The sequence below is a fragment of the Trematomus bernacchii genome, unplaced genomic scaffold (assembly GCF_902827165.1).
Source record: "Trematomus bernacchii unplaced genomic scaffold, fTreBer1.1, whole genome shotgun sequence".
In the NCBI taxonomy this organism is placed as follows: domain Eukaryota; kingdom Metazoa; phylum Chordata; class Actinopteri; order Perciformes; family Nototheniidae; genus Trematomus; species Trematomus bernacchii.
In genome coordinates, this window is record NW_022987821.1 from 6,355,231 (window position 1) to 6,379,028 (window position 23,798).

At 41.8% G+C, this 23,798-nt stretch overlaps 3 protein-coding genes across 3 annotated transcripts; 1 reads left to right on the forward strand and 2 right to left on the reverse strand.

Moving 5' to 3' along the window:
- Positions 1-632: 632 nt before the first annotated feature.
- Positions 633-3,228, reverse strand: harbi1 (harbinger transposase derived 1). Its single transcript, XM_034151264.1, has 7 exons — positions 3,165-3,228; positions 2,463-2,628; positions 2,186-2,388; positions 1,997-2,084; positions 1,706-1,913; positions 1,446-1,621; positions 633-1,150 (listed from the first exon to the last, which is right to left on the reverse strand). The coding sequence occupies exons 2-7, from the start codon at positions 2,625-2,627 to the stop codon at positions 950-952; spliced, it is 1,041 nt and encodes a 346-aa protein (XP_034007155.1). The 5' UTR covers position 2,628; positions 3,165-3,228; the 3' UTR covers positions 633-949.
- Positions 3,229-3,442: 214 nt separating this feature from the next.
- On the forward strand, positions 3,443-11,180 carry atg13 (ATG13 autophagy related 13 homolog (S. cerevisiae)). Its single transcript, XM_034151077.1, has 17 exons — positions 3,443-3,607; positions 4,261-4,341; positions 4,567-4,647; positions 4,797-4,916; positions 5,015-5,061; positions 5,549-5,689; positions 5,786-5,826; positions 6,315-6,411; positions 6,579-6,686; positions 6,864-6,954; positions 7,531-7,602; positions 7,741-7,853; positions 8,091-8,232; positions 8,367-8,444; positions 8,623-8,730; positions 9,924-10,052; positions 10,164-11,180. The coding sequence occupies exons 2-17, from the start codon at positions 4,273-4,275 to the stop codon at positions 10,239-10,241; spliced, it is 1,515 nt and encodes a 504-aa protein (XP_034006968.1). The 5' UTR covers positions 3,443-3,607; positions 4,261-4,272; the 3' UTR covers positions 10,242-11,180.
- A 1,579-nt stretch (positions 11,181-12,759) lies between these two features.
- On the reverse strand, positions 12,760-22,640 carry kpnb3 (karyopherin (importin) beta 3). Its single transcript, XM_034151076.1, has 26 exons — positions 22,447-22,640; positions 19,971-20,051; positions 19,230-19,422; positions 19,021-19,123; positions 18,809-18,905; positions 18,611-18,715; positions 18,040-18,162; positions 17,816-17,936; positions 17,633-17,720; positions 17,413-17,519; positions 17,201-17,325; positions 17,020-17,109; positions 16,743-16,916; positions 16,436-16,654; positions 16,261-16,344; positions 16,045-16,177; positions 15,813-15,934; positions 15,633-15,729; positions 15,357-15,529; positions 15,155-15,266; positions 14,976-15,031; positions 14,756-14,878; positions 14,453-14,672; positions 14,135-14,363; positions 13,903-14,044; positions 12,760-13,809 (listed from the first exon to the last, which is right to left on the reverse strand). The coding sequence occupies exons 1-26, from the start codon at positions 22,531-22,533 to the stop codon at positions 13,723-13,725; spliced, it is 3,291 nt and encodes a 1,096-aa protein (XP_034006967.1). The 5' UTR covers positions 22,534-22,640; the 3' UTR covers positions 12,760-13,722.
- Positions 22,641-23,798: the final 1,158 nt, after the last annotated feature.

A 23,798-nucleotide genomic window follows, 5' to 3' on the forward strand; every position in this document is an offset into this window, starting at 1 on the left:
CCTGTTTGTAGAAAGTGTGTATATATTGATGAAGCCAATCAGGGGACTCATACATTCCAGGAAGTAAAACAAACCACTAGCTTTGTTATCGCCAACATTTGAAGGAACCATTGGGACATTTAAAAAAAAAAGAAAATCACCTTTTCTGACAATGAAAGAAAAAACAAAATATTTAATGGTACTCCTTCAAAAACTAAAAGCTTTACACTGCCCCCATCCACTTCCTTTAATTCATTATTACAATTATGTAATGCTCAGAACTTCTATTTTGTATCTCCAAAACACTACAAATGTTTCTTATTCATCTCTGTTTGTATTTCATTTTGTGTGTGTGTACACAAAAACATCATGTGACTGCAGCCCGTTGCACAAACATCCTGTCATTCTCACCCAATACAGTCTCAATGCACCAGTGTACATAAATACTGACCACCTAATGTGCAGTTGTTGTAAATAACCTTGTTAAGGGCCTTGTTTTTTTGTATTGTGACATAGTCCAAGATTGAAACCTGTGGAATCACGTGGGAAAGAAGAAAATGGGATATTTGGGGAATCAAAATGTAAAGCGGGGAGGGAATAAAACTTAAAGGGAGGGTGACTTTTTCCACCTGTAAAGAAACGTTGATAACACAGCAGCTGCACACAGTTTTAATAGTTGTTAATCACCAGGAAGTGTTTCATTATTCCACATTCTGAGAGAATAATGAAGCACTTCCAGTTATTTCAAATGTGTTCGGGTACCATGTTGTCTCAGTTTGTTGTATAGCGTCCTGCATGTTCCTCCATATACTTCTATGTTATCTTAGTGTAGTCAGTAGAGTAGAAACCAGCAAAATATAAAAAACCTGCATCAGCAACACTGTGTCTGTGGCCTTTCTTGCTTGAAATGTGTCGTTTGTGAACAGAAAATGATGATTTGCTCTAGTCCCAGTCCTGATCTGTTTTGAGTTTAGCTGAAGTGTTTGAGGATGAGGTCTTTCCGGAGCTCCTCTGCCCGGCTGTCTCGATCCTCTGGTCTCTGCTCAAGAGTCTCGGGCTGCTCCAGAGGGTCGGTCCGCTCCAGAGTCCAGGCGTCTAACCCCGACTGCAGCGAGGCGTTGTGGAGAACACAGCAGGCCAGCAGGATGGACGAACTCCTCTCCGGAGAATACTGCAGGTTTTTTAGACAAGATGCAAAAGAAAGAATACCATTCAGTCGCAAAAGCATGTATAACTCAAATATTGTTTTGACAGTGAAAGGTTCATGGGGTCAGATCTCAATTAATAAATGCACACAAAAGGATAGACAAAAGTAATTCAGGAAATGGTTTACAGCAGCAAAGGGGACGGTGCAGATGAAAGACAAGATAAAATAAGTTTGCTAAGATTATGAATAAAGAGACAAGCCCACATGAAATCAAAAAAGTACACGCCCTGGTCTGAAATAAATCTGGAGACCTGCGTACCTGTAGGTATCCTTTGGTGCCGTCCAAACATCTGAATCTGGTCTGGATGGCTCTGAAGGTTCTGTCCACGATCTCATGAGTGGCCGTGTGGGCCAGATTATACTGTAACTCTTCTGGGGTTTCTGGGCAGTCCATCGGGGTCATCAACCACTTCCTCAGAGGGTAACGACGGTCACCTAGGAAGCAGAAATCAGAAAAGAACGTTAGTCCTGGACCTTTTTTCAGACTGTGTGCAAAGAAGAGTGAAATCCGAGTCTCACCCAGCAGCCAGCCCTCCTCAGCGTCCTGCAGGTGTTTCTGGAGAGCAGATCTTTCTAGAACCTCTGTGTCTCTGAGTCCTCCCGGCCATTGTGTTTCGGCGCTGAGTAACAATCCTCTGGCATCACAAACCAGCTGGCAGCCCACCGAGTGAAACCCCTTCTTGTTCACGTAGGACGAGTCTTCGCTGTTAGGAGCTTTGATGGTGACCTGGAGGGGAAGAGGTGATCAGTTTAGGCTGTAAACTTTGTATATAGAGTTTTAAAGTGTTAATGCAGTATATTATAGTACACCTGAACACAGTCCAGCACCCCTAGGACTCCTGGGAATCCTGCCACCCTCTGAAACTCCTGGAAGGACTGCTCTGTGCTGGAGGGGTCTCTGTGTGGGAAACAACTCTTTCTTAATATTTACTTTGTCTGTATTTTAGGCTGAATGTTGATAATCCCAGTGATCTGCAAGTCATCATCATGGTTCCACACCTGTTTAATGTAATGAACGTTGGAGCTTTCTCCACCAGGGCTCTGGTCACGTTGGACACACATCTCGACATTGACGCCTGGCTGATCCCTATTGTATCTCCCATCGATGTCTGGAAGGATCCGGATGTGTAGAAGCCCAAAGCAGCCAGCACCTGGACCTCAGGACTGATGGCTCTGGATCGCTGAGTACGTCTGCACAGAGCCTAACATCCACACACATTAAAACGTATAATTAATTGGATGAGATAATTGAAATTCAGGCTCATCATCTACTTACCTCCCGGAGTATTTCCACCAGATACAGTATAAACTCTCTGGGGAAGCCAAACTGTGTGAGGAGCAAAGTGTCTGGCACAGAGTCCAGGTCAAAGCGGTCCAGGGTCTTGTGTCCTCGACCGTGTAACAGCAGGTCACAGTCCAAGATGGCTATAGGGATCGCCATGCTGTGGGCAATAATACATTTATCAATCAAGGTATAGTTAACATGCACAGAACAAGATATGCTTGTATGAATTGTTGTTGATGCTGTATCCACACATTGTACACATTTCTAAATAGTATGTATTTTTTTGTATTATCCTTGTGTTTTTTGTTTATGCACCAATACACCACTGCAATGTTCTTGTATATGAAAACCTACCTAGCAATAAACCGGATTTCTAATAATGCAATTTGAAGATTCTTGCTGTGTCACTTATTTGTATCTTATCACACTGCCAATTCAACAAAATGGCTAACTTTTCGGCATGGAACAAATCTGTCCTCGAGTTTTAAAGCTCCTTGTTTGTTTGTTATTACTGTATATCTGAATACTACATGCTAACTATGTAGCTACCACACTAGCATTTGAGCTTTCCTACGTTCAGTATTGCGTTTCTCTGAATACATGCATGGCTATTTACACACACAGCTGGATATCTTTGAATGGAAGTTAAAGCATTTTGCATTTATGTTACATGGTAAAGAAAAAGGCTCTTACATTTGAAGAAGTCATGCAGCTTTTGTCAACCAAAACAAGCCACAGGAACACATATCGTTTGACGCACAGGCGCACATTCGACACAGGAAGATGCATTTTGTAGTTCATTTGCAGATTATCATTATTAAAAGGCGAGTTATTTTGTTTACCAAGAACTAAAAAAATATAGTACCACTATCAAAACACACTGTGAATAAAAAGGCAAACAAAACGAATTGTGTATTTAACATTTTAAATACTTTTTTTCAAATCAACGAAAGTGCCGCAGTGAATGATGTGCCATACAAACACGTCGACATGGAGAAGATAAACAGAGAAGTAGCTCCGTCGTTGTTTACCTCTGAAATAGGCTTTTAAATGTTCATAAAAGACAGCGTTTTATGCCATTTATATTGAATTAAGTTGTATTTTATTGAAGCTACGTTCCCAGGGGAAACGCTAATGTAAGTGTTGCTGTTTTGTGATACATTTTAAGTGCGTGTTATTCAGCTAGCTAGCTTAGCATTAGCTGCAACGTCAACGTTTAGTAAATATCAGTTACATTTGTGTTTTACACGAAAAAATAAGGAAATAACGTGCTGTTTTGCACTGTAACAAGCTGGTTGTCAGTATATTGTGTCGTTTAACATGACCTCCAAATATTATCCGGATAATTTAATGTCAACGAGGAGGCCTTACTTGCTAAATTGTACAGAAACAGATGCTTAAATAGGGTTAAAATAATTGTGATAAACAGTATATTCCTTTAAAACTACTTCAAGCAAATTCATATTATATATTAGGTATTATGCATTGCTTTCAGTTACTAATTGTTCAATTGATTGGTTGGAAAAAAAGGCTTGTTTTGATCCAAATCTTTCTATTAACTGACGATTCATGTATTCACACATTTTACAAGACATGAATTCACTTTTCTTAGCAATTATTTGTATTTGACAATTACAATTCATTATAATTATGTCTGCAGTAAGTGGCAACATTTGTCTTTGCTCACAAATGTATTAATTGTATATTTGACATGCTGTGTTGTGTACTAGTATAATTGTTTTACTGTGTAGCACGGTGCTATAGATAATGTTTTATTGATTGATCCCAGGGTCGTGACAACATGGAGAGTGGCCTGAGTCCCCAGGATAAAAAAGACTTGGACAAGTTCATTAAGTTCTTTGCCTTAAAGGTAACACGCCTGTATGATGTTGTTGTTTCCGACATAGGAAAGGAATGCAGCCTCTTTGATTGTAGATGTCTAAACGCCCGGGGCTCATTCTGTTTGCAGAAGCTTTGATTCCCACACTCTTTACTTAGAGACAGTTTTATTTGCACAGGTTTTAAGATACTTGTTGTTACTGATATATCTGTATTTCCTACTGACTAGTAATGGTTTCTCATGTCCTCTTTGTAGACTGTCCAGGTGATTGTCCAAGCGCGTCTTGGAGAGAAGATATGCACTCGCTCGTCCTCATCGCCTACTGGCTCTGATTGGGTAAAATATTGGACCATTCACCATTGAAATTGTTGATCGGATGTACAGTTTAGTGTAGATTTTCTCATGAATGTATCTGGCTTGGATGGTTGATCTTCTTCTATAGTGTACATTTAAGTCATTTTTGTTGTTATTATTACTTCTTCTAGTTTAATTTGGCCATCAAAGACATCCCAGAGGTGACTCATGAAGCTAAAAAGGCGCTGGCTGGACAACTCCCAGGCATCGGGCGCTCCATGTGCGTCGAGATCTCCCTGAAGACGTCAGAGGTTTGACATTCCTCATACTTTTGGAATAGTAAACACACAATTATCTTACTCCTTATTTACATTTCGTATACACAAATCGTTCTGTCTTACTCACTCAGGGGGACTCAATGGAGTTGGAGACATGGTGTCTGGAGATGAATGAGAAGTGAGTACATTTAGCATGTTTTTAAGTATATGCAACGATATATAAAGTGCTGCAGAGTTTCTGTGTGTTGTATATTATGCACATGAAATAGCTTTGATGAGCAGTTCAGTGTCTGAGGTAATAAACCTCTGTGCTGTGATGTAATGATCCTTTCATCATGAGCAACACTGTGATGCTTTTCTGCCAAAATAGCCTGCTTTGTGATCAAAGGAACAATGGAGAAAATTCAATCAGAGCGTGTGTCAGATGCTTTGAGTTATAAATGGCTTACTTTGTTTCTGCTAGTGACATTTTGTAGTCTGAAGTGCTGCTGTTGTTTGAAAACTGCTGTTACACTTTGTTACTGCTTGAGATAAATGAAGCTGCTCCAAAACAGATTCCCAAAGACTGTTAGACACACTGATGACTCCATCGTATTATTAAGCTGACATCTATTTGAAATGCCGCCACACTGCTGAATTTGAATGAGTCATTGTTTCTGCTGCAGGTGTGATAAGGACATCAAGGTGTCGTACACAGTCTACAACCGTCTGTCTGTCCTTCTGAAGTCTCTGCTGGCCATCACCAGAGTAACACCTGCCTACAAACTGTCCAGAAAGCAGGGACACGACTATGTGATATTATACAGGTGAGGGGACTCTCTAACAGCTTTGTTTGGTCTCTTGTTACGTTGAGTTGATGTTTGACATGTGTCACCATCTGTCTCTGCCTCTCTTATTCCTAGGATTTACTTCGGGGAAGTCCAGCTGAGTGGATTAGGAGAAGGTAACCTTAAACTCTGCTTCCTGACGGACATGTCGTAAATCACAGAAAACAACACTCACAGCTCAAGGTCGACTTATTTGACCGTAAACATTACAAAAGGAAGGTTTTACACACATATACTTGTGTGTTATACCTTATAGAATAAGATGCAAATGGACTTGAAAAGACAAATATTTTCCAGTTATTTGTTCAGAAATAAATGTATTGTGTTATGGGACAGGACTAAATATTAATTAGACATGTTTATTATTCTTAAAAGTAATAAAAACATACAATAAAACACCAGTCAGAATCTTAAATACTTAATTAATCCCTAAGCAATGTTACAGTTCTATCTTGAGGATAATTTAAAAACCACAAACACATAGAAGTTAACATCAGTAGAATAACATTTAGATATTACTTTCCTTCTCAATGCATCATTTACTATAACCTATATTTAAAAAATATTCATGTTTCTTTACTGAGGATTGTGGTTTGTTTTTAAGGGTTTCAGACGGTGCGTGTCGGTGTTGTTGGCACACCTGTTGGCACGGTTACACTGTCATGTGCTTACCGCACCAACCTGGCATTCATGTCCAACAGGTAATTAACACTCAGCATGAGAAACAACACAGTCTTCTTATAAAGACAATTATGATGAGCTTATTAATATGAATGTTTTCTGAGTGGATAAAGAGATGGTTATATTTTTGCTTTAGTGCTTCACTACTCGCACCACTAGTAAATGGTTGAACTGTGGTTTTCTGCAGACAGTTTGAGAAGTCTGCTCCCATCGTGGGGATCATCGTGGATCACTTTGTGGATCCACCTGGCATCGGCCACCGTAATGCAAACATGGGACATCCCTGCAACTACAGGTAGCTACAAAACATCTTTTACATCCACAGAATAAAGAAACAATTACATTTTCCTGCTTAAAGGACAAAATAAGGTCAATTCTGACAAATCTGTTTTTTACTTGTCTGCCCCCAGTAGGATGTGAAGAACTGAAATCATCTATATTATAATGTGTGTGTGTGTGTGTGTGTGTTCAGAGCTCTAGATGATGAGGACGGAGGATATGTAGGAGTTCAGGATTCCCAGGAGGTCTGCACCACCTCCTTCTCCACCTCCCCTCCCTCACAGGTAACACGACTCACTCCTTTAACATCTCTTTCTTTACACTGTGACTTCTGCTCTCCATTTTCACGACTGCTTTTTATTTCACGTTCTCTTTTCTCTCTTTGTCTGTTTTCTTTTTCCTTTTCCTGTCTTTTTTAATTGTATGTTTATCTGTGTGTGTGTGTCTGCGTTTGGTCAGTGTGTGTGTACACTGAGTCCTTCGCCCTGTAAACTGTCTAAGCCCCTCCCCCTGGACAGTCTGCCGCTTCCATTGGCTCCTGGACTTGTCACTCACACTGTGAGTCTATACGGCCACTGTGGAAGTGTGTGATGCACCTTTTTAAACTGCACTAAAAACTGCTGATCACTCACATTTTGTCATGTGTTTTGATGTGTGTGTTGCATCATTATTGGCTTTGACTGTGTGAGGCTCCATCACTTACTTCACTGCAGAGCTTTAAGCACTTATCTCCTGTTTCATTGTGATGTTTTATTATTATGTACCACAGTTTTAAACCCCGTCAGCCAACAGTGTGTCTCCAATGTTACGCTGCAGTGTTTTGTGATTAATGATCCGTCTTCTTCTTCCTGTCTCTGTAGCTGTATGCTTCCAGGTTTTCATATCACCCTCCAGCTGGAGCCGCTGAGCTGTGTCCCCCTGCTGCAAGCCAGGTGAAACATCACATACACATTTATTGATACATACTCTTATATGTCCAGGATGCCTACATTTCCCATCAGAAAAATTAAGTTTTAAAATACATATTTATATTGAATCCCCTATAACTCTGCTTTGTTCTTCCTCTTCAGGCGTTGCATGCTGGGAAGGAGCACGGAGGAGTTGTATTGGCTCCTGCTCAACCTCTTCATGGAGCTGATGCTCATCTCACAGTAGAACAAGCTGCCAACACTCCTGGTGGCAGGTCATTCAAAACATATTGGATTTACTAACCTAACTTAACTTCAGCTCAGCATCTGCAAAGATTTAACTGTCTTAAGGAAATAACTAGATATTATCTGATGGTATATAGAGCCATATGTTGAATATTGGCTTTTTTGCAAGAGATATTGTGAACGGTGGGAAAGAAGAGGTGTTCAATGTGCGCCACATAGATCTCCTTAAATCTGAAATGTCTAAACAGTAACATCTCTCTTCAAAGTGGTGATGACGATGGCCTGACGCACAGTGGAGAAAGAAGGAGGGATGAAGGGCGGAGGAGCGTCTCTCCCTCCGACCCCGTGGAGTCGCTCAACGCCTTCACCAGGAAAATTGGAGCCTTTGTCAATAAACCCATCACACAGGTACATCCCAAACTGATAACTCTGTTTTGTAACGCACTCCATCCTGCTCAAGAGGGTAACTGTCCTAGTGATGAAAATGTAGGAGTACCGTACACGTAATTAAGTTCCGTGTGTGTGTGTGTGTGTGTGTGTAGTTAACAGCAGCCAGTCTGGACCTGCCATTTGCTGCATTTGCTCCTCGAGGCCTGGACTCAGAGGAGAATGATCCCATGGTAACTATCAAAACAAACATGATGTCCCAAATGTGTCTTTATATCAGGCAGTATGATCATTTGATTTGTGTTTAAATGGATATTATGATACCATATGATCAAAATGTTTCGCAGATACAGCCAAATCAAGGTGTTTTAAGTTTTCTACAGTAAGGATTTTCTGTGTGTGTGTGTGCAGGTGCAGCCTCCAGACTCGCCCCCCTGCCCCTCCCCTCTGCAGGCCAGCCTCCACTCTCAGGGCTCGGAGGGATCGGGGCAGCAGGACGACTTCGTCATGGTCGACTTTGTACGTACATTCTCCAGGCTTAAAGAACAATGCATTAGCACAATATGTTGCATTATAAAAGTGTTAATACATGCTAAACTTGAACATTTAGTCTGAAGTGCTGCCTGACAGGTTTAAAGACTTAAGAGTGTCGTGATTATTAAGACATTTTCTCCTTTAAAACTAAAATGAAGCCATAAATAGCAGCCAATTAGCTTAACCCTTAGATGCATAAGTGGGTCTTTTTTGACCCGGTGAGGTGGTTTTCTTGAAGTATCTTTGTAATTTAAAAAAAATTATAATTTCATATTCCAGCTATTCCTCAAAAAACATGTTTTGGATATCATGCCATTCAAATTTTAAATTTAAATTTTAAGAAATTGTAGTTTTTGTATTACTACCCCAAGCTTCCATAAGTGGGTCAAAAATGACCCGCATGCATTTTCTATGGGATCCTATGGGAACCTTTGATTCTTATCACCTGTTGCTGTCAGGAATACATTCACTGTAGGACACACAGACGACATCACAAGTGACACCTCTGATTATTTTACACAGCAAGATCTGATACCTGTCAGTATAATAATAATAATAATAATACATTATATTTTTATAGGGCTTTTCAAGGACTCAAAATCGCTTTACAATATAAGGGAAGGTTAGGGTGGGGGGTATAGGACTATCAAACTTGATCAACCGGCATGGATTGATGGGGGGTGGGCTATGATGAGTAGACAAGAGGAGAAGAGATGAGTTTTGAAAAGGGACTGGAATACTGTGAGGGTCTCAGAATAGCGGAGATCTTTCCATTGATATGTTCAAAACGTTTTTTTTCAAAATGTAAAAAAAAATTATAAAATTATAAATAGTGAACAATTAAATATAAAATATTTCTAGTGTGAACCAAAATATAATACTTAATATTATACAAGTGATCTTTCTTAACTAAAATGACAAGAATGGCATAAAAACACATATTATTCTAATACGGGTCCTTTTTGACCCACTTATGGAAGAGTGTAGGGTCCAGTCACTCTAAGGGCATCTAAGGGTTAACTTAGCACAACAACTGTAACCAGGGGAAACGGCTAGCCTTAGCTCTGTCAATCAATAACAAAAGCCACTTATCAGCACCTCTAAAGCCATTAATTAACATGCATCAATTATGTCTTTCATCCGGAGATGTTTGATTGCCCGTCTGCTTCTGTGTGTAGCGTCCAGCCTTCTCTAAAGACGACCTGCTGCCGATGGATCTGGGCACTTTCTACAGAGAGTTTCAAAACCCTCCGCAACTGGCCAGCCTCTCTCTTCACATCAGCGCCCAGTCGATGGCCGATGACCTGGTAACACACTTCTTATTGTTTTGTTCGTATGAGAACGTTATGATTCCTTCTTTAAACCTCTCACCACAGAGAAGTATGGTATAACGAAGACATGTCATTTCTTGTCTACAGGACTCACTGCCAGAGAAACTTGCCGTCTACGAGAAAAACATCGACGAATTTGACGCTTTTGTGGACATGCTCCAATAAAAGAGTGAAAAAGGAGGAAGACTACATGTGGGATGGTGGCAAATGAAACTGACTGGAGACTCTGTAGTCATTTGTCCTGTAGGAATCTGACTAAATCTCAATATTTCAAAGTGAAGCTCCTCCTTTCTGACATCTTCCTCTCTTACCTTCCTGTCAGGCACTTTCACGTCACTTGTACAGATCACTGTAAATATTGTATTATCTCAACTGACACTGAAATACACCTATCTCTGATCTGCTAGTGTTAATTTAAACTAACAATCTTTGTGTTCTATGTGGAACAAATCTGCTCAAATCATCAGTGTTTTAATCAGGATTTAAAATCAATTCTGTCACTTAGACAGCCATGCAATTCAAGGACAGACTACCTGCACACAATTCATTCACCCTCCCTCCTGAACACTACTAGCCTCCGAAGGTTTCCCCCTTCTTCATCGTCTGATCATAACGCCAGGGGAGCGATCAGTGGCTCTAGAAATCAAACCGATACTCTGTGTGGAAGAGTTTTCTTCAAAAGTGAAATCTTGAGCTGGTCTTAGCAAATACATTGCACTTGTGGAGGATATTAGGATGTCATTTAGAACTGTGAGAAGCCTGTCATTCATTTAGCCAGGTGTTCCAGCTGGTCTGGAGATTAAAACTGCCAAGGTCAATGTTAGAAAACGGCCCCAAATTGAATTTAGAGAACTACCTGCTATCCTTTATATGTACACCAAAAATGTTTCCATGCTAAAGCAACTTGTCGGAACTTCACTCTATTGCCAGTATAGGCCGTACAACATGTATATTCAAGTTTTTGTAAAAAATAGATAAACACATTTCCATCTCTACAGAAGAGGCCGTGGTCACCATCCATGACTGAGTTAGGTTGAAAGCTTTAATTTAAACTTTTTTTTGCTGTTGGTATAGATGTCCTAATAAAGCATGGCTGCTCTGTGATGTCTGTCAAATACCTTGGGACCATATAATTATGTGCATGCAATTATTAGGGGACAATGTCTTAATTTTAAAAGCAACTATTGGACAATTTGCTTAACAGTCCATTAGCTATTAGAAAGCATTGTTGCGCAATACTATTCCGCCTAGTCCCGCCCTACTGTGCTCTGATTGGCTAGTAGTACTCGTTGACTTGACGCCCTCTTTTGATTAGTTGAATTCCTCTTAAAGTTATAATTTTAGCAAGGGGGAAAGTTATGCTTGAAATTATTCTATATAAAAAGTTAAAAGCAAAATATTACTAAGATTAGCTTGATGAAAAAAATCAAATGTATAAATGGAAACAGGAAAAAGTCTGGTCATTGCTAGGCAACCATTCGAGACTACAGGTATCACTGCGCCCCACAAGAAAATAGTCCAACCAAAAAGCTTTGCACAAGTACTTTTTTTAATGGGTTTTAATTTAATTAAAGTTATAACTTGTTACGCAGGGTGTTTGTTCAACACTAGCAATTGTTAAAGGAGAGGAAAAAGAGCGCGAGTGACGGAAAGTTATGCTTATGATTGTACTAAGCTGCCAATTAGCCACCAACAGCTGCAATTAATTAACCTCCTGCCCACGGTACCATGGAGAAAGCAAGTAAAGTGAGTATAAAGACATTCATGTTTTTGTGTACTGTCTATTATCGATAAATAAATGCTACAACTCGTTTTGGTTTTGACCTGCTGATAAAGGGGGTGTGGTTAGCTCCGAAGCTAGTAGCTAACAGTGGGGTAAAGTAACTAAGTACATTTACTCGAGTACTGTACTTAAGTACAACATGCAAGTTCTTTACTGAAGTATTTTGCTATGCTACTTGCTTTTACTCCACTACATGTTGGAAGCAAATATTGTACTTTTTACTCCACTACATCCGTCTGACAGCTTTAATAACTTTAATGCTGAATTTGTTTAAAAATGATACATAGCTATTCAGTAGCACAGCATGAAGTACATCTCAAATGAACCCCACTTTTACCAAATGCAACCATAGTTGAAATGAACACATTAATAATGCAAATGAATAGTTCAATACTATAATTTAATGGTGTTCAAAAGGGGCCATCCTGCATATCGAGTAGTTTTACCTATAGCACTTAAAGTATATTTTGATAATACTTTAGTACAATTTTGAATGCAGGACTTTCACATGTAGCCAAGTATTTGTATACTGTAGGAATGCTACTTTTACTTTCAGTAAATCATTTGAATACTTCTTCCACCTCTGGTAACTAAACAACTCGTGCTTAAAAGTGGGCTGACTTTCTGCATGTTACCGTTTTAATTTATGCCTGTAACAATGTAATGTCCAATATCTGGTCTGTTTATAGAAATAACACCCATTGGGAATTTGCTGTGGAGTTTTCTAGTAAAATAACTGTAAGCATAGCCTGCTTGTGTTGGAATACTTTATCATAAACTAGCCAATATGCAGTGCACACTTGTTGAATATGTAAGAGTCTATGGGCAAGACAATACACACTTACAACTATACACACACTTACAACTATTCCTTTAATAAATAAATCAAATGAAAACTTGTCAGAATTCAAGTGGAATTTTATTGTTGGTAGTTTCCAGAATTCCATCACATACCTGCAGGGCTGCAAAGGGTCAAAACCATAAAGTTAAGAGTATGTAACACGCATTTTACAAATACAATTCATGTTCCTCCATCTTGTCACGTGCCATGAGGCTGTGACCAACAACAGATTTATTGCTCTGATTTTCTGAGAGCCCCTTACTTATACACTGCTACCTAAAGGGCTGGGAACCGTTAAGCAAAACATTTCATCTTCAGACTGAACAGCTATCTGGAAGGCTAACGGAGGGAAGCTGCTTTAAAATCAACTCCAAGACAAAGATGTAATTTTTCGAACTATGTTTTCTAGCCACTTAACATGCCATTACTTTTTTTTTTTTTTATCTATTTTTTAGAATCCTTCCAAGCTGTGGCAGACAAGAAGCCGTTTCTTCCCAATGTGACACTGGGAACACGAACCGAGAAGAAATAAAAATACAAAAAAAAAAAGTAAATTTCACAGGAGAGTAATGTCCTGCCCCCATTTCCCCCCACATTGGCCCCCTGACTGTCCAATGAGTTTGTTTTGGGCGACGTGGAGAACGAGTCCCTCTGGGCACGACGAGACGTGTCAAACATCAGGGAATGGTTGGAAACAAAACGTCCAGATATTAGACTGCGATGAGACAGGGACACTTTACTCTGGTTCCCACTTCCTTGGGTACAGGGTGAAAGTCTTTGAGGTGGATGGCCAATGTCCTCCATTGTCATAAATATCCAACCTGCTCCCCCATTTGGCTGAATGTTGGTTGAGTTATACGATAGTTAGGGTGGTGATGAAGGGGAAGGGGGGGGGGTTTGAAGCTGGCGTCCATACACACTACAGATCAGAGCAGGAAGAAGAAGTGTATGGAAAAGGTCCAGGAGCTCAACTTTTCTTCATGGGCTTTTTTTAATGAATGAGCGGGGAGGTGACCGGGGCTTCAGGCAGTATTCAGTAGTTCCTGAATGGCTTTCTGCTGCGTCTCGTTCAGTGTCGATACACACTGCGTCCATAAACCTCCCGACCCCTGAGGGACAAGATGAAGACAAATCAATCTGGGAAAATCTCTCACAATGCATGTCAATCTTTTGTTTTGAAATCCTCTAGTAAGACTATTTACCTGTACTTGACGGATGACATCAGCCATCCGCTTGCTGCATGCGTCTTCAGTCTTCACCGATTCGTTTGCAACTCCGTCTGCGATGATGAGGAAAATCTTGGGAAGGTTGGCGTTATCTGGTCCGAGGACAATGGGATTGTTGCTGAGGGGGAAAAAAATAAAATTAGTTTGTACAACGAATGGTTTACTAAATAATTTCAGATGTCTTTTGTTTTCCACACAGGCGCCATACCTTTCAATGAGGTCACACAGGAAGTCGAACGTGTGCACGGCCTCTTCTTTGTCCTCGAGGAGCGGGAGCCAGTTGAGCCAATGGGGAAGAATCTCGTTGACGTTAACGCACTCCGGTCTAAACCTCATGACCTTTCCTACGGCGGAGATGCAGTTTTCCGTGGCGTTGACGTTCTCCTTGACGCGGGAGTCAGCTGACTGGATGACTCTGACCATCAGCGGGATGGCCTCTGGGGCAAAGAAACAGAGAGGCAGTGAGTTAAAACTAAAGAGCACCAAGCTACCGACATAACATCTAAAGACCAGCGCTCAGCAATACCTGTACAGAACGGGCGGTAGAGCTCTCCTCCGTACTGAGCCATGACGCCGACACCATAAGCGGCCGCCTGCCGAACTTCAGGACTCGTGTCACACAGCGACTGCAACATCGGCTGTAGGAAAACCTCGGCATATTTGAAGGAGGCGGGGCTGCAGTGCTCCACCACGTCGTCAAAGATGCACAGACCCCACTGTCTGTCCGCCCATGGCCTGCTGGGACACTGAAGACAAGTTCAGATAAGAGTTAGACTCATAATCCATCAGACCGACACCATCTACTGACCCTTTGTTTTACTGGACTTACTATTAGCTGGACGATGAGCTGCAGAAGCTGCTCAAACCAAGGAAGCACTTTCTCTTTGTAACTACTGAACACTGAGTGCAGGATGTCCGACACTTTGGTCAAGATGTACACATCGTTCTCATCCTGTAGAACAAGAAGAATCACGTTGAACATTTACAAAATTGTTTATAATCGTATTTATTAGACAAACTATTTTACTGTAATCCGTTTAAATAATTACCTCGTCTTGTAGTGATTCCTCCACCTGCTCATCATAGTCTTCATCCTGTCTCTTTGCTGTGAAGAACAAAGAATCATTCTGTGAGTATTATGCATAAAACACACTCTTGCTTTTAGTGATGGAGAACTTGTTACAAGAAAAATGCTATGGTGTGCCGTTAAAAAAAAAAAAAGCCTCACTATGTCGGAGCTCCTGGTTCTTGAAATGCTCCTCCAGTTTTCCCTTTAAGATGCCGCCCAGCTCTTCAAAATGCTCGTTGTTCAGACAGCCGTCTCCCATCAGCTCAATGCACTGTAGAGAAAAAACACTTCCATCATCTGCTTCAGAAATCCTATTAAAATGGAAATGCTGCGATGAGACATTTCAGGAAGACGGCGTTACCTTGGCGAAAGAGTGCATGATTTCCGACAGGACGTCTGAGTCTGGCTCCGTGCCGATGGACTTGATGAGAGCGTCGCACATGAAGTGCCACATCTGGGTGAGGTACTCCGGCCCTCGGACCCTCGCACACTCCAGCAGCAGGGGCATGGACTCGGCTGCTGCCACCCGCACACGTGAGTACGTTAAGGAAACGCCACCATAAAGCCTCATATCAATACAAATACATATGCTGACAAGAACAGATCAAAGATGTTAAAGTCTGTGATAAAAGGATATCATCATGGAAGTAGAACTTGAGTAGAGGGACCATCAGCTTCACCACCTGTTCTGTGTACTCCACAAAGCCCTCCTTCAGCTCTTTGGCATAACACACCTGGAAAACAACAACACAGAGTCTCTTAGAAATACATTCGTGCATCTCAGTGTTTTGCTGCTGCATCAGAGTGGACTGCTCACCAGCATCTGGCAGGCGGTGGCCTTCTCCTCCAGGCCGGCCGTCTTGATGCCGAAACTCTGCTGGTCTCCCAGGTTCACAAACTCCCAGCCGTCGTCCTCTGATATGCTCTCCATGTCCTGGGCTAGAGACGGAGAAACACATATTTAAGTATGGCATCTTTCATTCTGTTTTTGGATTAAAATCCCCTATGCTTTTGCATTGTAAGGCCAGTATACATCTGCTGTTACTTACTGTCCAGTAAGGCCACTTCAGGCTTGATGGATGCAGTCTTCATCAGGGGGCCCATCACTACAGGCAGATACTGTTGAAACTCCTTCCCCAGGATCTTACACATCCTGGCCCAAGCTGAGATCATGTATGAGATCTAAAAACGCCACAGAAAACATAATTACAAAAAGGCAATATCCAGAAAACTGATGGTTCACAGTCCTGTTCAAGTGTACCTACCTGAGGATCGTCGTCCTCCAGGTCGTTGAAGTCTGTCTGGGTTTTGAGGAGCAGCTGCATGACTGCTGACGCATCTGGCATGAACTAATACCAGAACAGAGAGAGAGAAGGACAGATGTGAATATGGCCGCCATCCTTCATTTAATACAAGTTTTCCCCACCTGTGCAGACGTACCTTCTCCTTGCCGACGGCCAGCCCGATGAGGCTGATGCACTCGATGGTCTTTCCTCGCAGCAGCCGGAGCTCCTTCTGCACGGCGTTCTCCACGATGTGTTTGAGTGAGGGCATGAACAGGTCGTAGTACGGCACAAACTTCTCCTCTGCAGTGTCGGCCACCGAGGCGATGGATGTCACCACCTGCTCCAGGACCAGTTTGGTGCCCTTCTGGATCAACTGGGAGTGGAACAAAATAATTTAAGTTCACCAACAGTGTGACTTCACCAATCCTCCCAATTAATCTAAATAAAGTGCAGATTTGTACCTCTTGCAGCTTGGCAACCATGATGACGTGAAGATGCTGCACCAAGCTGTCCAGATACGGGATCAGCAGGGATTTGGGACAGTCTTCTGTGAAGTTGATGAGAGCGGCCGCAGCGTGAGCCTGAACCCGAGGGTTACTCTGGTCCTCCATGGTCTGAAGCAGAGCGGAGATCACCTGGAAGGGAGGGGGGCGAAGGGTCAGTCTTTTTAAATATACACTAGAAAAACTTTACTTTTTACTCTCTAATCTACTGCATTACATTAAGTGCATTCGTTACCTTGTCGTGGAACTTCTTTTGGAAGGTCGGGGCAAAGTCTGTGGCCATTTGTCCAATTGCGTTGCAGGCAGCATAGCGTACCCTTGGGTGCTGCGGAAGGAATAAGAAGCTTATTATTTCCGCCCAAATAATATTCCGAGTGCTGTATTTTTATATTAAATGATTTTAAGTTGTTTCTTACAGGATCGGAGCAGAAGATCAGGACAAAGCTGACGATCTCCTGGAGGATGGCCTCCATCTGCTGGTGGCAGCCCTCCCCGATGGCCGACAGCGCCATCAGCCCCGCGTGGCGATACTTCCAGTCAGCTGGAGACAAACACAGCGAGTTGATCTCATTCATTCAGATTAGAAAGTGTGTTAAATGTGATTCAGTCATCCTCAGATTTAACTTACGGTTCTGCAGCATCGTCATGATGTGCTGTTTGATCATGGGCAGGATTATCTTTCCTCCCAGACCACAGGCGATTCTGTCCAGAGCGCTCTCCCCAGCCACAGCGTTACTGGTGGGGGGGAAGAAACAAATCCCACATTAACACATTTTCAAACCCTGAGCATTTTGTTCTTTTTAAAATATACTTTTTGCACATCTTTGTGGTGATGTAGCAAGCCTCACCTGTCAAAGTCATCGTCCTCCAGCTCATCAGCCATGGCCCACTCGTCATCATCCTCGAGGTCCACCATCATAGCCAGCATCTGGGGCACTGAAGACACAGAACAAATATAACAGCAGTTTAAAAATGGCCAGAATGTATGAGGGGAAAAGGCTTTGGTTGATTGATGGTGAACAAATCCTCACCACTCAGAGCCACGATGGCCGTGTGTTTCCTCAGCATGGCTGCTGCCGTCTCAGATAAAGTGACGATGACCTCCAGGGCCAGCTGCCTCTGCATGTTGGTCAGGTTGGAGTCTGCACACAGCTGAGGAGACATGGCAACATGTTAGTCACATAGGAGACTGACGTGTCTAATGTACATTTAACGCAGTTCCGAGATGTTTCCATGCAAAACTGTCCAAAATCACCTTCAGACAGAGCTGCAGAGTGGCCTCCAGGTTGGGTCTCAGGTATTTGGGTGCGGTGTCTGCAATTTCCACTAAGGACTTAAGCACCGAGTCATCTGACTGGTAGCACGACTCGTTCACTGCCTGGTTGTAAAAAGACAGAAGATATGGTTAGTATTGCAAATGCATTCATATCTTCAGAGTCATGCTGCTGTTGCTGAATTTACACCACAAGCTTAACCTCCACCTACCAACATGAGTCACAGGAGAAGCACTTAACACTGTTGCAAGAGGATAAGCTGTATGCATTGAAACAATTAGTAAGAGGTTCTGTTAGCAAACTGTGTCATCTAAGGCAATCAAGCTGCAAGTACAAAGCAGCTTGTTCGTAAAGTAAGCATTAGCTAATGTATCACAGACTACTGTAACATTTAGTTGCCTTAATGTGTCTCAAGAGGCTCATTAAGAAACTCACACTGGCTGCCTGTACTGTTCGTGAAACTCAGACAGCATCCGTAACTAATGGAGGTCACTGTGCCAAAGAAGCCACACAAAGCGCCTCAGAATATATACACTGGGAACTGAATGTTACCTGCAGGATGCCTGGCAGCAGGTCAGAGAAGTGCTTCAGCAGGGCCGTGTTGCCTTCATTTGACAGAACAAAGGCCGATGCAGCCCGAGCCGCCAGGGTGCGAATCTGAGGGATAACAGGAAAAAGATCGATAAATATATACAGTCATATAAACCAGGAAATGACCTGCCCCAAAAATCCCCTTTTATGAGATCTTACATGTGGGTTATCCTGGTCCTGCATGCACTGAACAAGCATACGCTTGATGACCTCCATATAATGCTGCTGCTGGTTGCCGAAGATTCCTGGGAAGTTCCTAAAGACGACAACAAGCACAACGGTCAGCCACTAAACATGCAAGCAGTTGACTTCAAGTTACAACAATATGGCCTTGAGAAAAACTATTTGGCATCAAGCGAAGAGGGCCTCACCAGAATATGTGCAGGGCAGATTCTCGCAGGTTAACGCTGTCGGAGTTCACAGAGTCAAACAGAAACTTGAGCACCTCTGGCCACTGGTTGTTCCCATCGTCATCTGCAAGAAAGAATACAACATTAATCACAAGATCAATAGTGGTAATATTGACGTAACAATGCCACAACTTCACAGCGGTTTTATTGAATCTCTAGGGGAGCTTTACCTATGAGGTTGCGCGTGAGCTCGGCTGCGATGTCGCAGACCTTCTTGCGGATGTTGGGCGAGGTCTCAGTCTGGATGCTGGTCAGCAGCTCCGTCTTGATCACCGTCTGCATCTCCAGGGTCAGACCCGGGTAAATCTCCTCAAAGGACGAGGACAGCAGACGCCGCAGCAGCACCGCCGCCATCTGTTTGACCTGAATGGACAACAAATGTTTGGTTTTAACATGACATCGTGATTTTCTTTATGGCCGCAAATGAATCACTGTTGATTTGGAGACAGATAGGCTTTTTTATTAAATTTGATCCAAATTTTACTAGATTAACACCATGATTGTATTAAGTGTCACTGGGCAACAGTGTAACGGAACTTTAACAGTCAATGTTCATTGGCAAAATAAATAAAAAGCCTGGAGCATCCCAGAAAGGCAGAGTCACTCTCCTTGGGCAAGGCACCTCTCTGCCGGCTCCCATTACAAGACTCTAAAAATATCAGCCTCCAGTTAAAGGAAAGCAGAGGAAGCACGAGGGGCCAAGCAGCTGTTATACTGAAGAGTAAGCGTAACTTCCCAAATGCCCAAACCATGACTCATAACGCGCCTTAGTGTCAGGCCGGGGCGAGGGCCCCGTGTAATGGCTGGACTACATTTTTGAAATACCGTTTATGTGGCACCTTTCTCAAAGTGGAGGCATTATCTATGTGGGTTAGAGGGCCCACAGATACGTCAGAGATAAATGTACAAACCTCTTCTGCAGCAGATACATCTCGGATGGCCTGCAGCAAGAACGTGATCTTGGTCTGGCCCACGATGGTGTCATAAGCCTCCTGTAAAGAACATGAATGGACAGTGGAAAGGGTTAGACGGGCCTTACAGATACACACTGAGCACCGTGAAAAATTAATCTCAGTCCAAGAGAGTGTCATGTTCACTTTGTGGCCGTCACAAAGAAATTGCATGTTTTACATGCCTGTAATTCCACGCTGAAACACATGCTGGTTCACAATTCCATCAATCTTTGTGAATTAAGAAACATGGGTGTGGCTTTTCAAAAGCTTGTTTTATTTACTTTGTGTTCATGGCTTACTTGGACTGTAAAATAATAAGCTTGTAGTCCATTTAGGCAAACAATGATATTCAGGGGTAAAAGCATAATCATATTTGACTTTTTAACATAACTACATCTAGATTTGGGAATTAACAATGTTGAAATATATTAAGGCCACAATAGGAACAAATTGCTTATTGCAGTTCAGACACTATCCTTGTGAAATGTATCATGACGCAGTTGATTTGTCTTCAGTGTTGTTTCATTAAAACCACAAAAGACATGCAAACACACATGATGCTTCCTGGGGATGAAGAGGAACTGTGTGCTCTGAAGAGAAATGTCAGATGATCATTTGCATGTGGTTCTAATGGTAAACAACTCTTTGGCTAGATTTCTGCTTGGAAAAAAACTTGATTATGTGACCATTAAAGTTCGTAAATGGATTCCCAGAGTTCACATTTGCATGGCAAAGGCCGAGCAGGGAGGATCAGCTTTGTGGCAACAGTACAGTATGTTGGCAGAGAAACCTGATTACTGACCAAACACATTTAAAACAAGGCATTAACATTTCTCATAACAATCCGATTCCTAAGTCTGCTGGCTCACTATTATAATTATCCTTAGATCAACTATCATTCAAGGGATTTACTTATACATTGATAAAGTGCCATCTTCACTAGCCCAAGCTAAAACTCCCCAGATATAAAAGAGTAAAACTGAAACTTTAATACAATGGGGACACTTTAGGTCACTTCACAGCTCTAAGACTTAACAATACATCATGGCTTGCTATCCTTATCATGTATTGAATAGAGTTAATCAAGCATCTGGACACCTACAAATGTGTTGTCAATGTGGACGTGTGGCTTTAAAGTCCTCTACACATGGATCAATTCCTATTGTGTGTGCAAGACAGAAAGGGAGAGTTGCTATAAAAGGATGAATTCCAATGAGCTTAGTATCGGGGCAGACAGTGTGTGGTTTTGTAAAGAAAAACGCTGACTGCTAGTGTGATAAGATTCAACTACCTCATGCAAAAGTCTGGTGCTGAATAGGTAAACTGGCAACAATGCTTTGAGGCTAATCGTGGTGGGGAAAAAGTGAATAGGCCAGCTAGACTCAGTCCAAACAAATCCTCTAGAGAAGCTAATCCTGTGAGTGGATCAGCTGAGACGAGCCTTTACAGATGACGTGACTGAAACTGAGATAAATAGCTTCACCAGTGTCATTAAACCAAAAAGAGAGTACGTTTAAAATGTTGATTTGAACTGAAGGCCATTGCATGAGCTAACATAGCTCGTCCTGTACATGTGTTTGCTCCCTCCCTCCCACTGCTTGTTATGTTGCTAATCAGTACACACTTAACTTATTACATGACATTCACGTTATCTTTTACTTCCTAAAGTCCTTTTTTAAATTCTTTAATCACTGTTCAACGATAGTTTGCTAGCTAATATAACCAAGGATGTATGAAGAAATATAGCGTTGAAGGAGGGACCCCGTTCATTTCTATGAGTTGTTCAGTGGCGCATGAAGCCATATTGCCCTGAGCAAAAGTACCCGGATGTGGGCCGATAGAGCATGCGCAGTTGAGTTTTCCCTTAAGCTTACATTTTTGATATTGTTCTTTGGTCTGTTTTTCACATACTTGTTTATTTTTGTACATGTTAACGTACATGGTAATAATAAAACCGACCCTATTGCAAGTCAATGGGGAAAAAGTACTTTGGGCCTGTGACATAAATTGTAGTACCACATGTTGGCCCTTGTACAAAAATGTGCTTCAATGTCCGGCACTTCAGTGAGTTAGCCTTTTAGCTTTTCATGCTACTTCCTGTTCCTCCACTTGCTAAGATGACTAGCTTCACATGTCAGCTGGAGAATGTGGGGATTTTTAGGCAATTTAGCTTTGAATCAAACCGACAGTGTGACACAAACACTGACAACTTACACAGTCTCTATATCAGTATGACGCAACATGGTGGAAGTAGTTAGATTTAAACCGAGCAGTAAACTCACTTTCAGCTTCACATTGCACGTGGGCTATAGAACCTGTGACGTGAAAGCTGCCTTGCGCGCGCGGCCAGGCTTGGTAGCTTAGCTGCTGCTAACACGATTTCACCAACTGACCGAACTTGTGAAATCAACCCCGTTTATTGTGGTTATCTTACCTCTGATTGCTTCCTGACGTTGTTGTCAGGGCTCATCAGGTTGCCCAGCAAGAGGTAGAACTGCTGCTGCTGCTGCTGTTCCGCCATTGCAGTATAGATCCCAAAAAAAAGACAAGCCGGGTGGAGAAGCGGCGAAATGAGCACCGGCAGAGCCTTGCTTTCTGCTTCGGTCACACAATGCTCCTAACGTCCCATTTGCTGTCTTTACTAACTCCACTCGTCACTGATTGGACCAGACGCCTGGGTCGAACGCAGCCTGTTGGCTCTCGCTGATTCTGAGTTCCTATTGGCTGGAATCCACACAGAAAAAGTGAATGCGTCGTTCCTGCTGAGTTCATAATGAATTACTAAAGCGCGGGAAATGACCACATCAGGACTTGCAAAATAATAGTGGTGCTGTGCTGTTGTGCATGTGTATTAGCAGTGGTAGAAAGTAACTAAGTAAATGTACTCAAGTACTGGAAAGTTCAATGATGCTGTACTTGAGTATTTCCATAAATGCAACTTTAGACGTATCCTTCACTATATTTCAAAGGGAAGTATTGTACTTTTTGCTCCAACACCTTTATTATATTTGACAGTTAGCTTAATTACTCAGTGGTTAATAACACAACCAGCAATTTCACTTAAATGCTATAAGTGTGTTTTGCCACTGGACTAATTTTTAATTAAGTATAGGTTGAATGAAGACCTTCAACCTGCAATGGATATTTTCATATAGTACAATTAATACATAAAAAGGTGGCCTATCTCATTACTTCTTCCACCTCATCTTGTTTATGAGTTGTTTATGAAATAGAATACCTAGACAAAACAGGAGAGTATAAATGGAGTAATTAGAAATAATTATGTATTATTTCTGCTTGTATTTGAATATCATGTGATGTCCCTCATATATAAACATATTTCCCACATCATTTACATAACTAAATAAAGGTGTGTTAACAGCATATGGAGTGGAGTGTGCACAGCATGTCCCAGTAGGTGGCAGCCAAGCTTTTCTTTTCAATGATTTTTGCAATGCATATCCAAGAACCCTTTTAACCTGTGCTCATGAAATCACCTGTAGCTGTGTGCAGGTCATATAGGCGGCAACATATCCAGAAGACATTTGGTGAACTTCGCCCAAGGTGTTCAGTAGATCTTTTTGTTGTCTTAAATTATATATGTCAATATCATTGCCCACGTTCTTTCTAATGCAATGCATGAAATTATCAACTGTATTATTGTAACGTTAGTGTCAAGGTTATGCTGTATATTTGTATCATTTTTTGGTTAACATAAGATAAACTTCCTCTATTGTTATTAATACAATAGCTGCTTATTTACATGCACAAGGTACTCCCAGTTGC

Excerpts from the sequence above, each read along its gene's own strand:
- atg13 (XM_034151077.1), top strand. The coding sequence starts at position 4,273 with ATGGAGAGTGGCCTGAGTCCCCAGGATAAAAAAGACTTGGACAAGTTC. Across the intron at positions 5,062-5,548 it reads TGTCTGGAGATGAATGAGAA|GTGTGATAAGGACATCAAGG; the intron begins GTGAGTACATTT and ends TTTCTGCTGCAG. Across the intron at positions 8,233-8,366 it reads TCAATAAACCCATCACACAG|TTAACAGCAGCCAGTCTGGA; the intron begins GTACATCCCAAA and ends GTGTGTGTGTAG.
- harbi1 (XM_034151264.1), bottom strand. The coding sequence starts at position 2,627 with ATGGCGATCCCTATAGCCATCTTGGACTGTGACCTGCTGTTACACGGT. Across the intron at positions 2,389-2,462 it reads TGGTGGAAATACTCCGGGAG|GCTCTGTGCAGACGTACTCA; the intron begins GTAAGTAGATGA and ends TGTGGATGTTAG. Across the intron at positions 1,914-1,996 it reads GGGTGCTGGACTGTGTTCAG|GTCACCATCAAAGCTCCTAA; the intron begins GTGTACTATAAT and ends CTTCCCCTCCAG.
- kpnb3 (XM_034151076.1), bottom strand. The coding sequence starts at position 22,533 with ATGGCGGAACAGCAGCAGCAGCAGCAGTTCTACCTCTTGCTGGGCAAC. Across the intron at positions 18,906-19,020 it reads TCTGCCCTGCACATATTCTG|GAACTTCCCAGGAATCTTCG; the intron begins GTGAGGCCCTCT and ends TGTCGTCTTTAG. Across the intron at positions 14,879-14,975 it reads AGGAATCACTACAAGACGAG|GATGAGAACGATGTGTACAT; the intron begins GTAATTATTTAA and ends CTTGTTCTACAG.